Genomic DNA, 14,005 nt, shown 5'->3' with positions numbered 1-14,005 from the left:
AATGTGATTTTTTGGATTTTTTTTTTATTTTGTCTCTCATAGTTGAGATATACCTTTGATGAAAATTACAGACCTCTCATCTTAAGTGGGAGAACTTGCACAGTTGGTGGCTGACGAAATACTTTTTTGCCCCGCTGTATACACATGACAGTGGTAGTGTCACTGCTCTTTCTGTACAGGTGATTTCTGTTCACTTGTTAGTTTTTTTTGGATAAACACTGCATATTGGTGCTTGTTTTTTTTGTAGCTTTTAATATATTAATGAATCACAACACTTTATAATGCTATTAATACAAAAGATGTTAATCCAAGGAGGAAGAACATACATTTCAAATACATCCACTCATACAACGAAAAAAAAAAAGCTATACTAGAGAAAATATTGTCAATATATTTTTTTACATCCTGCTTAAAAACGATAAAAAGAGCTTGTTTCTATTAAAATTGGACTTGTGTATAAGAAGCAGCAGAACTGGGTTCATTATTAAAAAAAAATAGGTGGTGGAATGAACTTCCTCTAGCTGTACGTACAGCAGAGACTTTGACTATCTTTAAACGACGACTCAAGACGCATCCAGTACTCTCCAGTACTTGGACTAAAGTGAAAGTACTTTAGTGAGTAAGTTTGTACATTACTACTTTTATCTCATTAATTACAAAATAGTTTTGAGGTAGAGACCATACTTTTTTCCAATCATGTTCACATGTCTGTTCCAATAAACAGTGGCACTTGGTAGTGTTACAGCTTCGTTCAAGAAGGAGATAAGAATAATAAAATTTTCTTGCAGGTAGAGGAAAAGTAGATCCAAGCAGTTGAGGTGTCCATTAACCTATATGATGGTACAGTACCTCCCCATATCGGTGTTCACTCATCCTCTCACTCTTGGTCGGCAGGGGCCTGGAGCCCATCCCAGGAGACGGGGTACACCCTGGACTGGGTATAAATCCATTGCAGGGCACACACACCTACACCACAGGACATTTTGGGAATGCCACTTAAAGTAATCTGCATATCTTTGGACTGTGAGAGGAAACCGGAGAACCTGGAGGAAACCCACCAAGCATGGGGAGAACATGCAACAGTCTTCACTCACACAGACTCGAGGCGTAAATCAAACCCTCATACCTGGAGGTGCAAGGCGACAGTGCTAAGCACTACATAATGGTGCTGCCTCAGTTATGATTTATTGTTCTTTCAAATTTCATCACATACTGATTTGTTCGGGGGCGGCACAGTGGCTTACTGGTTAGCACTGTCGCCTTGCACCTCCAGGGATGAGGGTTGAGGGTTTTGCGTGTTCTCCCTGTGCTTGGTGTGGTGTTTCCTCCAGTTTCTTCCCCAAAGACATGCAGATTAGGTTCTGATTTGTGGGGTAAATTCTGTCACAATTTATAGAAAACATCTATCATTTTATTATTAACCAGAATGTATGAGGTAACATCCACACATTTTTCCACATAAAGAAAAAAAACGCAGCAGGTGGAATAGAACTGGGATCTTGTTGAAATATTGGTGCTCGTGTCCCTTTAAGACCCGCCGCACCCTTACGTCACTGCGCTTTTGCAGCGTCAGTGTGCGGCGCGCGCGCGCGCTCAGCAGCGTCATTCATCCTCCTCCATGTAAGCAGCGAGGGACAGGGCGCTGCAGGACATCACTGCTCCAGGTCACCGACACATTCAAACAAAATATTATAAAGACTCGGGGCTGCTGTGATGGAGGACGAGCCGCGAGCAGATGAGACACCGGAGTCTGTGCAGTTTAGTGTAAGTTATGATTTCAGGTCTGGGTTATAGTGTGGGTTTGTGCTGCAGCATCAGCAGGGGGCGGGGCTAAGTGGGGCAAGATGCTGTGAGTGACAGGAGCATCATAAACATGAATACACATGAGGGTACAACAAAAGGTCGAGTGTCCTGTGCCACAGTGCGGCAACAACAGGGCAGAGGGGATTATTACAGATGAGCATTCATGCATGCTGTCATGACTGAAATAAATAAATATCTAAATAAACATAAACAAGATGCAACATAAGTAAAGTGATGCAAAAGCTGGCTTTAATTGATTACATGCCAGAATTCATTCATTAAACAGTTCACAGCGAGGAGAAATATCTATTCAGATACATTTGTTTTTGTTATTTAATATACTCCCAGTGCATAAATCCACTTCAAACGTACACAAGTTATGCTATTTTGGCTATAAATATATAAACAAAAATGTGTGTATACCTAAGCATAAACAGAAAACATAAACAGTATCTCTACTTTCTACTGTAATAAAATATATATATATTCTCAATCTTACATTTAAAAACTTTTAGCTATACAGTAATGTGCAAAACTCTTGACCCCCCCCCCCCCCATTATTAATTATATGAAATTTAATTTAATTAAATTTTTTAGTGGTGGCATGTAAAAGGCCCAGGTTCATTTCCCAGCCAAAGCATTGCCGTTCCCAAGTCCGGATAAAATGGAAGGGGTTATGTCAGTAAGGGATCCGGTGTAAAACCTGTGCTTGTTCTGCTGTGGCGATCCCTCTACGGGGGCAGCCGAAAAACTGACAACATTTACTGGCATGGTTGCGTAGGGTTCGATTCCTCCCTGAGTCTGTGTGCATGGAGTTTGCACGTTTTCTCTGTGCTTGTTACATTTCCTTCAGCAAACAGCTTGGGTTCCAAATTGCCTATAGTGTGAGTGTGTTTATCCTGCGATGGATATGCACGAAATTCTGTCGAAATTCTCCCGGGATAGACACTAGGCCACTACGAACCTGTATAAGCAGGATAAGCAGTATAGAAAATAAATGAAAATGTATAAGTGATGTACTATAATTAAAGACATGAAAACAAACATTTAACTGTGACCACATGCAAAACTGCTCTGCTTTGATATTAGGCTGTTTCTCGGCAAACCTTTCTGCTACATTACTCGTCATCACAGGTAACCTGAAAGCAGAGATGTCCCAGGACGTACAAGAGGTGAACTTAATATTATCAAGATACTGTAACCTCAGCAGAAGATGGATGCACCCTTCAACATACAGCCAAAATAACTTAAGAAGGTCTTGCATGGCCTAGCCCGCCTACTGATTGGAGATTTATTCAGCATTTTAAAATTGTGCGTGCATCAGGAAGGATGATTTGTTTTTGTGATACAAATTAGTTTATCACTTTTATAACAGCTATAAATATAAGGAGTGTTCGAGTCAAACCTGGACTTGTAATAACATTTCTTGTGAATTAAGGCATAAAACCGATTGACATTTACAGAAGACTCCAAGCGCAATACGCACAGTGATGAGATTCTTAGGCGCAGTAAAACATTTAAATGTTGTTAAATTTTAAAGAAGGCCAAACTTCCGTGAATGACTGTACTGGTCAAGGAGGGTTTTTGAACTTGTTCAACTTGTTGCTAACTTGTGGAAAAGACGAACGTATAATCATTCAGGAACTCCACTTGCACATTACAGAAGTTTGGGCCATTAAAGGTGTTCCTGGGAGGCCAGCGTATCAGACGTGAAGCAGGCAGTCCGATCTGAGAAAACATTCTACCTTGATGGTGTCCAAGCCCTAGTGAAACACTAGGATAAGTACATCAGTGTAGCACAATCAAAAGTCCTGGTTTCACTTAAACAGGGGTATCAAGACTTTTCAAAAAACATCTAACAGTTATAAAGACTCCTTCCATAAATTGAAATGCTATAAATGTCCTTCTCCCTATTGAAAAATTGGTGTTCACTTAGACTTTACAAAAATGCATTACAGCTTAACATATCATCTTTATGTGACAGTTTCCATGATGCCTCTTTATCATATTCACTTTGCATTAACAGACTGCAGCACTATAGCCAAGGCTGGAAATCCCATCATCTACTAGCTCTGTCTGGACGTGAAGGTTCATAGATTTATTGACCTGTAGAACTAAAACATTGTACAGCATAAATATGGAGCCATGAGGCAAGGGTCGCATGATCAATATAGTAGAAATGGATGGATATTAGGTCGTGAATATTGATTTAGGCATGATAATAAATCAATAGTACCATATAGACCATGTTTAGCAGTGTCTGTAAGCGTAAGCATTTGTAAAATAAACGAACTTTCCTTTGTCGTAGCTTTTAGAACCTTGGCTCTTTATTAAATTTTAATTGTGCTTTTTAATCTTAATTTCCACATAATTCTGGTACTAGATGCTTAAAAAGACCTAATGTAAATGGTATACTGTACAATACCTTGTAAGTTGTACTATGTTTATTTGTATTGGTTGCCACCAGGACCGTACTTATAATTTAGATTTTTTCCAATCCTTAACTGACTAGTTTCAGTGAACCTGTGGCCGTTGTACCATCAGATTTTAAGGTTGATCCATTGTGAGTTGCTTTTCTGCTCATCACGGTTGTAAAGAGTGGCTATTAGAGTTACTGTAGGCTTTGTGTCGACTTGAACCAGTCTGGTTTTCCTCCTCTGACATTCTCATTGACACATTTCAGCCCTCAGAAATGACATCCAGTAAAGGGCTTTTGCATTTCTGCAATGAGTAAATACTCTTGTTTGTGGAAATCCCACAAGCTTGTCAGTCTGGCACCAACGGCTACAGGCTAAAGCTTTAGATTTACAGTACATTGTGCATTAAAGTGCTCGCCCTATCATCCGGAGTTCGCGAGCTCGATTCCCAGGTGATGCCATAACCTCTCGGACGCGGAGGTCTAGGGAGAGCTGATTGGCCGAGCACTCTCAGTGGGGAGGGATGAGAGGTACTTAGTGCTCCCACATTAATCTACAGCCAATCAGGGGCGTCTGTGAGCTCATGCAAGTGGAAGGAGCGGATAGCGCTGTCCTTCGAGTGTGTTACGCCGCCCCCCAAGGTGCGTGAGCGAGCAGAACAAAAAAATGTGGTCGGCTGGCGTGACGTGGTTCGAAGGAAACAAGTGATAGTCTTCGGCCCTTCAGATTGAGTGGTAGTAGTAGCCTTAATGTGGGAGCCCCCTATTGACGGGGAGGAATCGGATACGACTAAATTGGGGAAAAAATTTAGTAAAAATCCCCCAAAAAGATACTCTAGTATTTCACTATATAAATCACTCTATGACATGAAGTCCAAAAGAATTTAAGAACAAACTTAAAAAAAAAATTTATTAGCACCTTTAAAGTAGACTCAAGGGTAAAGGTAATTTTAAGACCTTATAAGTGACTTTAAAAGACCAAAGCAACTAACACTACATATAGTATATAAGACAAAAGTGGGTAAGAGATGCAAGCAGTAACATTTTAGAGATTGCCTGGACAAAGTTTAGGAAATTTCAGTGGAGAATAGCAAGCTCAGGGATCTGGAAAACGTTTGGTTGGAAAAGCCTCGGTAGATTCTTAATCACACTGGTCCAAAAGATTCAGCACTCAAGCTCTTCCAGCTGCACTGCAAAAAATGACCTGTTAGCAAGAGAAATATTATTGAATCTAACCAAACCTATCGATAATTTCTTAAAATAAATTAACAGCAAACAAATGCTGAAAGTCCCCGACTTATGAACATTTGAGTTACAAATTTCCGCAGATACGAACGTTCCGCGGATCTACGTAGATGCGAACAAATCACGGACGTATTGTACAAAAAATAGACACTGCAGTACACCAGATACCAATATTTACAGTTATATTCTGAATGATTCTGTCTTAAACGTTACAATGACTCAGTCCGAACATGATAATAAATGGCTGTCCTGTAAAACTGTCTTGATGGTGAATAATCCTAATTTCGGAAAATTCTCGACCAGACACAGTTCACAGCCCTAAATAGCTCTGAGACAAAATGGCGTCCGTTCAAACGCGCTGTAAACACTACTGTATGTAGTGTTGTTTTACCAATCTCTGTTTTTTATACATTGTATATTTGTGTCGGACTTATGAATGAAACCGACTTATGGACGTAGTCCCAGCTTAGGTGTCATTTTTGCAGTGCAGCTGAAAGAGCCTGCGTGATGAATCCTCTGGACACGAATATATCACTTGCTAAGATGTCAATTTTTTTGCAGTTTACTAATGGAATTGCGGCTCGCAAATTGCACCTTCTGTTCCTGTGCACTGGAAAAAAATGACATCTTAGCTTAGATGACAATCCATAATCTTCAAATATATCTATAATTTAAAACAAATGTTAAAATGACCAAATATAAAAGTATTAAACTTATTTCTAGCCAAATGTTACTAAAATGTTACCCATGTCCCTAGGCAACAAAGACCTGGTGTTCCACTGATGTCAGCGGCCTTGGATATATCCCACCATTTCACATGTGCCACTGTAATTATTTATTCATTACAATGTTAATAATTTATACTTGTTTCTTCCCTAGTCCATGTTATTGTCCTTTATACACTGTACAGTCCTACAAGTCTGAATGACACCAGGACTCTACTAACTGTACCTGCTAATTATGGTTTTTTTGTGTGTGTGTTTTTTTCCTATTCTGGCTTCAGCTCAGTCAGTCCAAACTGTTCTCGCTGCATTGCATTTCCTGCCCTGTTGCTCACATCTGATAATCGCATTACTTCTGGCACATTTTCATCTTTGATTTTGTAATCGGTCTGACCCGGATGCTGGGTTACTAGGCAACCGTGCATGATCACAACGTTTCCCAGATCCGTGTCAGTTTATCTGCTCTCAGACTGGTTTTCTTATGTAACTTGCAGAGGATGTTGGAGTTCATGTGGCCTTTTATCCACTGTTAGTCACAGTTAGGGAATATTCCCATGTAATTGAAGAAGAATAGCTTTGAAAGATTAAAAAAATTATTTTAAAAAATGACTGGTTGACGTTATTCAGTAGTTCAATCGGGTTTGCTGCCAGAGGAATTCTTGTCTCGTGAACCAGATTATGATACATATATTGCCTTTTTCGAAAAAGGACATGATCATCAGGTCATGAAGACTTGATAGCAAGAACAGAAAACCTCTGTAGCGGAATACCAGATATGTTGAAGTGCCTATCATAATAAAGACCTAATACACCCTTTACTGTAACATGTAAAAAACAACAACAGCCTGACATTGTGTAGTTGTTCAGAGACCTCGTACACCTCCGGTTTCGGTTTTGTGCTGTATTTCAGCTCTGCTCCGGCTCTTGTCTTGCTTGCGTCACCTGTGACCTGCTGTGTTTTTGTTAAGAAGGACTCGAGTGTCCTGACACAGTTGCTTGTTACATAAAACAGTCAAAGAGAGCATGACTCAACAATGTGTGTGTGAGTGAGTTCTCTGACTAATGTGGATTTGAGTCTGTAAGATTTCACACAGTTGAAGCTTCCATTAAACAGATTACTTTTGATACCTTTTTCTTCACTAAGGATTATGGATCTTGTCCAACACTAGCTGTTTGGCAGCCTGCGATGTGTTTATTTAACATTTATGGAAGGAGTGTCCAGCGTCAGCGCTTTTCTATAGTCTTGCCATCAGCACGAAAGCGTTTGCTCAGTAACATGACAAGCTGCATTATTTTTTCTGGGTAACTTACAAAAGAGAGCCTGGGTAGAGAATGACTGTTTATAGCTCCTATAACCTGTGGTAGCTCGGTGGTTCAAGAGGTCCCTGGTTCGAATCCCGACACTTATGATCACCCACTCTTGGACCCTTGAGCAAGGTCCTTCACCCCAGGTGCGCAGATTTTCAGAACTGGCAACCCGACCCAGTAAGTAACTGCGGCAGATACGACTGATATACCTCCAGGGTGGGGAGTACCTGTTGCCCGATATGCCGGATGTCACATGGACGGACCCTGTCCCTATCCCCTGTAAGTGGTATTAGAAACAAACTTGTTCCTCAACAGTCAATTTAACAAGAAATGGATACAATGCAAGAGTCGAACCAGGACTTTGTCACGTGTAAAATAAATGAATGAATGATGCAAAGGTTTTAAAAGAGGCAGCGCATCATTCACCAACACCACTTGGTTTGGCCATTATAGGAACGCAGCTGGGAGTTATTATCACACCTCTTGTCCAGTCCTGACCTCGCACCATTTTTACATGTTTGGGCCATTAAAGGAGTTCCTGGGAGGCCAGTGTTTCAGTCTGATCAAAACTTTCCACCTTAATGGCATCCAAGCACTAGTTAAATGCTGGGATAAGTGCATTAGTTTATCAGGGGATTATATAGAGAAAAAGAGTTTTTACACTCATAACTGCGTTCTGTTAATCTGCGTAATCAAAAGTCCTGGTTTGACTTGAACGTAATACAAGAACGCATTGATAAGTAGAAAAAAAAAAGAAAAAACTTTGCTGTGGTATTTAAGGATTAAATCACTTATGACATGGTGTAAAATAATCACCATGGTAACAGTATCTCCTCACATCAACGTCTCACACTGGCCGTTTCACACTGATTATTTTCCAACAAAACCATGTTCCCACGTGTTATATTCCTTATATAGAACCTGTACAGTGTTAACTTAGTTATGGTCAGGAGAACCTGTCACATGATATCTTGAAAAGTGTGCTGCTGTTGCTCTAACGTGTGTGTGTGTGTGTGTATGTGTATGTGTGTGTATATGTGTTTATATGTGTGCATCTTACCCAGAACATTGTGTACTGAGGCAGATGGTGAAAGACTCCTCGCCTATGTCCCTCTCATCTAACAGAAGGCCGTCTGCAGCACCTCGCAGGTATCAGTGCATCCTCTAGTCACACTCAGATTCCGTTTGGAATACAGAAATGTTTCTGACAGTGAAAAAAGTTTGTACACCCCATGAGAACCCAAGATGACCTTACTTTTTTTTCCTTTCTTTTTTCTAAAGGGGATATTAATTTAAATGTTTCCAAGGCTCGGGGTTCAAATTTCGACTGTGGTGTGTGTGTGTGTGTGTGTGGATTATTATTTTGTTGCAGGATGATTCTATATTTGTTTAAGAATCATACGTTTATTGTAAAAAAAAAAAAAGAATAAAATACACCTACATTTCCAGTTTTTTTTTCCCCATGTGAAAATGATGGGTGTGCAAACTTTTGCATTCACCTGTATACCAGATCTTGGCTTTTTCAAAATACATTTTATAACCATACTGCTATAAGACCTGGGTCAGCATGGCCAGCGATTTTGAACCCTTTAGTGTTTAAAAGATTACACATCAATGTGTGTGTGTGTGTGTTTTTTGTAGACGGCCTGCTGGTACAGCCAGTAGCAGACAGCCACACACACATCTGGATTCTACCATTACCAGCACTTGCTCAGCATCGTCCTGCAAAGGCACAGAAATCAATAGCAAACCACGATCACACCCAGCTACACCTCGGTAAGATACACACACATAGATGGAGAAAGCGAGAGAGAGAGAGAGGAAGAGAGAGAGACACTGTGATATAACAAACGTCCTCTGCTTGGGGTTTGTTCCAGATTTTGAACACGTGTGACCCAAAAATAGATTTTATGTGCAAGATCTACTTTGCTCCTTAGCAAAATTAGTTCATGGAAAGTGTTATAATACCATGATTGAAACACAAGTCCATCCCAAAGCATTTTTTAAAAATCCTTATTAATCAATTGTAATTACTAATTACACTGTTTATTAAAATGGAAGTATGTCAAAATTAACTGTAAGGTGTCGTGAAGTCAAGAAGTTCAAGAAGTTTTGGAGTTGATAACAGTTCAGCATTTATGCTTATTGTTAATCATACATTATACTAACATACAGCCATAAACAGGCAAAGACATAAGTGCAAAATTTGTTGCACACTGTACACCCTGCACTAAAGAGGTCCGGCTCGGCTTGTTCTCTGAATTTGTCTTCTCTCTGAGTGTCTCTTTTCTCGGCCCAGACGGCAGGCGAAGTACGGAGGCTGTAGTGAGAATCACGGGATCCGTCCTCCTGCTCCCGAGCAGTATCTCACCCCGCTGCAGCAGAAGGAAGTGTGTATCCGTCACTTACGTGCCCGGCTGAAGGAGAATGTTGAGAGATTGCAGGACAGGTCAGTGGCGGAACAAATGTGTTTCCTGATTTGCTGCCCTATCAGCCTGTCCTACTTCTGGTACACTAGATCGTTTCCCTCGGTTGGAAAGAAACACTAATTCCGTGACACAGCACGGTGGTGTAGTGGTTAGCACTGTCGCCTTGCACCTCCAGGGTCCTGGTTCGATTCCCAGCCAGGCTCGATTCCCGTCTCTGTGTGCATGGAGTCTGCATGTCCTCCCCGTGCTTGGTGGTTTTCCTCCGCGTACTCTGGTTTCCTCCCACAGTTCAAAGACATGTACAGTAGGTTAGGTTTATTGGCGTTCCCAATTTATATATATGTATATGCCGCCTCATGCCCTAAGTCTCCTGGGATAGGCTCCAGACGCCCCACGACCCTGAAAACAGGATAATGCGGTATGGAAGATGAGTGAGTGAATGATTAAGTAAGTTGTGCCCTGTATTGATGGCCAAAAGTACATACGATACAAATACACAATTGATAAACTCTGTTATAATTGTATCCTTCAGAAACCAGACTAGCGTCCAGCTTTCTAGCTAATGAATATTATGATAAAGATCAGTGCATATTAAACTCACAGAGACAAAAGTCTTGTTTTATCATTCCGTTGCGCATCACTGCAGGGACTCGGAGATCGGGGAGTTGCGCATGCAGTTGACCCGCATGCAGGAGGACTGGATCGAGGAGGAGTGTCATCGCATTGAGGCCCAGCTGGCACTAAAAGAAGCTCGACAAGAAATCCGGCATCTCCAGCAGGCCGTGGAAGCTGCCCGAACCAACCCGGGCCACCATGACTCGGACGTACAGGACTGTAAGTCCGATGGAGCGAGGGGAGTCAAACTGGAGTCAAGACATGGAACCTCGAGGTCATGTGGCTGCTCTCCAGCTCACACCATTGGTCGCAGTGCCACCTTTACTAGGCTGAGCACTGAGACATTGCCTGGCATCGACCGCAATGGAAATGTTACGTCCGAGCACCGCGTTCACCCCATTCCCGCCAATCGAGGAGCTGCGACTTTACCAAGAGGTGACGGACGCTCTCGACTCATCCTGGAAGCAGCCCATCTATCCGAGCAGGCCCCTCCTACGATGCTGTGTTCCAGCCTTTCACGCTCGGCTACCCATGAGAAACTGTGTAGTGGGGCTGTAGGTCGACCCTGCCGTATGGTGAACAACAACTGCAGCTGTGCACTGCATGCCTGCCTCCCTCATCATCATCTTTTCTTACATCTCCCCCAGCAGGAAGCTCCACCTCCTCCACCTCCTACACCACCATCAGCACCGCCCAGTGCATCTGATGTAAGCGATAAGCCTGGATTCAGATCGCAAGCCTGCAGCCCGACTATCACCTGGATTTCACCGGAGGAAGAGGAGGAAGAAGGTGAAGAACTGAGCGTCATCACCTTGGCCACAACAGCGCCGGACATCACTCTTGCGGAACCGCAAACGGTTTCAGTGTCTTCCTCCACCAAACTGTCCACACAAAAATCTTACCTCGCTGAACCTTTACCGAAAGACAACCTTGCCCAGTCAAAAACAGCTCCACAACTGGTGTTGACTATGCCACAAATCCAGCAACCTAGTCTTCGGGCACCTCCAACACCTGAACAGCCACCACAGATCAAAGAAAATGATGGAGCTATTGAGGAAGATGAGGCACAAGAACAAGATCCTTCTAACTGTCACTGGAGCCGCTACTTCCTTGTTGATCTTCTAGCCGTGACCATTCCGATTGCACCTACGTTGGCATGGCTTTGTCGAGGAGGGCAGCATGAGATCATGCCAGCGTACCACATGGGCTCCCTGCTACGTGGTTGTTGTGCAGTGGCACTTCATTCACTAAGACGTGTTGGCAGCACCCGTAGCCGAGGGCCGTCTGGAACAGGGGGCGCGACGGCAATCTGAATATCTGCCCAAGACTGGTGTGTTCCTTTTACACTTACATCATATATCATGTTTGCTAGACATGCTAATGGGTAAAAAGTAACAACATATGGTTCCATCAGGTTTTATTTATGGAAGGAGAAATGTCTTACTACAATCTGAATTTGTTTTTTTCCGCCCTCCTTTTGTTTCCCTAATGTGGCCAGTTCCCATGCAACAGTCAGTTCTCCACTCCACACACAAAAAATACCAATTGGGCACCAACTACCAACTCTTTTCAAATTGCTAATATAATGATGTGTTACATGACCGTGTAACTCACTTTAAGAAATCAGTATCCAACCTCTTCCACAGTTGAGTTCACAGCTAGCTAGAATTGGCTGGTGTATTAAAAGTATGCTGTCCAGCCCATCCAGAGACACCCAGCCACAGATGACTCTTGCATCTTTAGGAATTGAAGGATAGGGTACAAAAAAATAAGTTGCTAAATTCAGTAACTATCACATTTTAATTTAAATTTAGTTCAAAATTAGAAATGTTGGAAATTTCTATCTCAATTTGAAATTTAGAGTTGCGCTATTGCCTCGGGCCTACAGGGTTGGGGTTCCATTCTTGCCCCTACTCAACATACAGTACAGTATGTGGGGTTCACATGCTCTTCCCATGAGGTGGGTTTTCTCCAGGTACTCCAGGATTTTCCAGAGGCATGCAGAGTACATTAACTGGTGCTTGTGTGTGCAATGGTGCACTGTGATGGTTGGCACCCCATTCATGGTGCACACCAACAACTGAATTTAAATTCAGTTAAATTTTCCATGCCTAAAATCAAACAGAAACCTTATACACAAATTCATGTAATGAAAAATGTAGTTTGATCTAATTCAACTACAAAACCTTTCTACAGTTTCCCGTGAAGCTATGTGCATATTTCAAATTCAGATTGTAGCAGCACATATCTAAACCCATATTATCCATTTTAATTTCACTGACATGGCCTTTGCTTATTTCAGGACTCATGCTCTTTTGCTGATTTCCACCAATTGTCACGTTTCCTTCTTTGCACTCAGTGGTTTCTCTCCTCCTCTCTACTCCGCTCTGATTGTTCCTGTTCCAGCCTTCAAAAAGAAAACACAGATCCAAAATGGCAGGTCTCTGCCAAAGAACACTGGGATATTAACAGTACCTCATCTTTAATGTTTAGATATGAAACAATGCTCCTTAAACGCAGCGTGTATCAGGTTACTATTTGTTGGATAGTTTTCGCCAGCGCTTGCATCAAGACTAGTCCTTATTCATATGAGCGTGTTCATCCAAGCCTGAAACCCAATACCACTGTTTGGATTCAAGAGGATAATAAAGAGTGGATCTTGTGCAAGTAAGCGCTTGGCTGAAAGAATGTCTTACGGGTTTAAAGAATGTAGCGTGCTCTTATATGCTTAAGAAAGCTTTTATTTTTTTATTTGTATTATACGATGCAGTCTCAGGCTGAATTCTTGTTATAGATACACTGATACTACATTTAATTACATTTAAAAAAAAGAAAAGAAAAAAAAAAGAGCCCAGCAAAGGGTTGGCTTGCTTTTAACAGTTTATTGCAATATAGTTACAGTTTGGAAGTACATCTGCTTTATTATACAGCTGATCTCAACTCAGCACATATAGTAGATCTGGGTGTAGTAGTTAATTACAATTTTTCCCCTCTTTGCCAGTTTTCTCCATCTTAAATTTCCTGTAAAAGCTTTATTCTCAGTTTAGCACTTTATAGCAGAGCATTAACTGCAATTCAGGGTTGTGTTGCATGCGGTCAGGTAAATAAAACGTTATCTATATGAAATTATGCATCTTAGCAATTTAGAACTGTGCTATAGCAAAGCTATGCACTTCAATAATGAATTCCAATCAGGGACATTGGCAAACAACAGAAGCGCTCAATGAAGTCCGGTTATGGACTGGCTCACATTTTCCACAAGACTAACGAGCCCCATTCATTTTAATAAAAGCAACAGCATTAGCAATAGAGGTTCCTGTACCCAGAGTGGAACATCCACCATAATTGTAGACATTATCAAGTATGCAGCCTTCAAAGGGTTTTTTTTCTTTTAATGGGGAAAAAAAGGCTGAATTCTGTTCTGTAAACAAACATGATTTGAAAATAAAATGTGACTTTAAACAACC

General features: G+C 41.5%; 1 protein-coding gene across 3 annotated transcripts; it reads left to right on the top strand.

Moving 5' to 3' along the window:
* The first annotated feature begins 1,629 nt into the window (after window positions 1-1,629).
* LOC128530258 (syntaphilin) lies at window positions 1,630-13,962 on the top strand. 3 transcript variants are annotated; one of them, XM_053504085.1, is made up of 6 exons: window positions 1,630-1,764; window positions 8,579-8,643; window positions 9,136-9,270; window positions 9,794-9,943; window positions 10,570-11,868; window positions 12,841-13,962. In XM_053504085.1, the coding sequence occupies exons 1-5, from the start codon at window positions 1,714-1,716 to the stop codon at window positions 11,849-11,851; spliced, it is 1,683 nt and encodes a 560-aa protein (XP_053360060.1). In that variant the 5' UTR covers window positions 1,630-1,713; the 3' UTR covers window positions 11,852-11,868; window positions 12,841-13,962. The 3 variants fall into 3 exon arrangements, with proteins under 3 accessions (XP_053360060.1, XP_053360059.1, XP_053360061.1); XM_053504084.1 differs by having other exon boundaries at window positions 10,570-13,962; XM_053504086.1 differs by having other exon boundaries at window positions 1,635-1,764; window positions 8,559-8,643; window positions 10,570-13,962.
* Window positions 13,963-14,005: the final 43 nt, after the last annotated feature.

This window comes from Clarias gariepinus, chromosome 9, assembly GCF_024256425.1.
Source record: "Clarias gariepinus isolate MV-2021 ecotype Netherlands chromosome 9, CGAR_prim_01v2, whole genome shotgun sequence".
Classification (NCBI taxonomy): domain Eukaryota; kingdom Metazoa; phylum Chordata; class Actinopteri; order Siluriformes; family Clariidae; genus Clarias; species Clarias gariepinus.
The sequence above is the reverse complement of the archived record's forward strand: the minus strand, read 5'-3'. Positions and strand labels throughout refer to the sequence as shown.

Bases quoted from the DNA above. Each gene is read 5' to 3' on its own strand.
- LOC128530258 (XM_053504085.1), top strand. From the start codon at position 1,714: ATGGAGGACGAGCCGCGAGCAGATGAGACACCGGAGTCTGTGCAGTTT. The intron at 9,271-9,793 runs GTAAGATACACA...TTCTCGGCCCAG, and splicing joins TCACACCCAGCTACACCTCG to ACGGCAGGCGAAGTACGGAG. The intron at 9,944-10,569 runs GTCAGTGGCGGA...GCATCACTGCAG, and splicing joins GTTGAGAGATTGCAGGACAG to GGACTCGGAGATCGGGGAGT.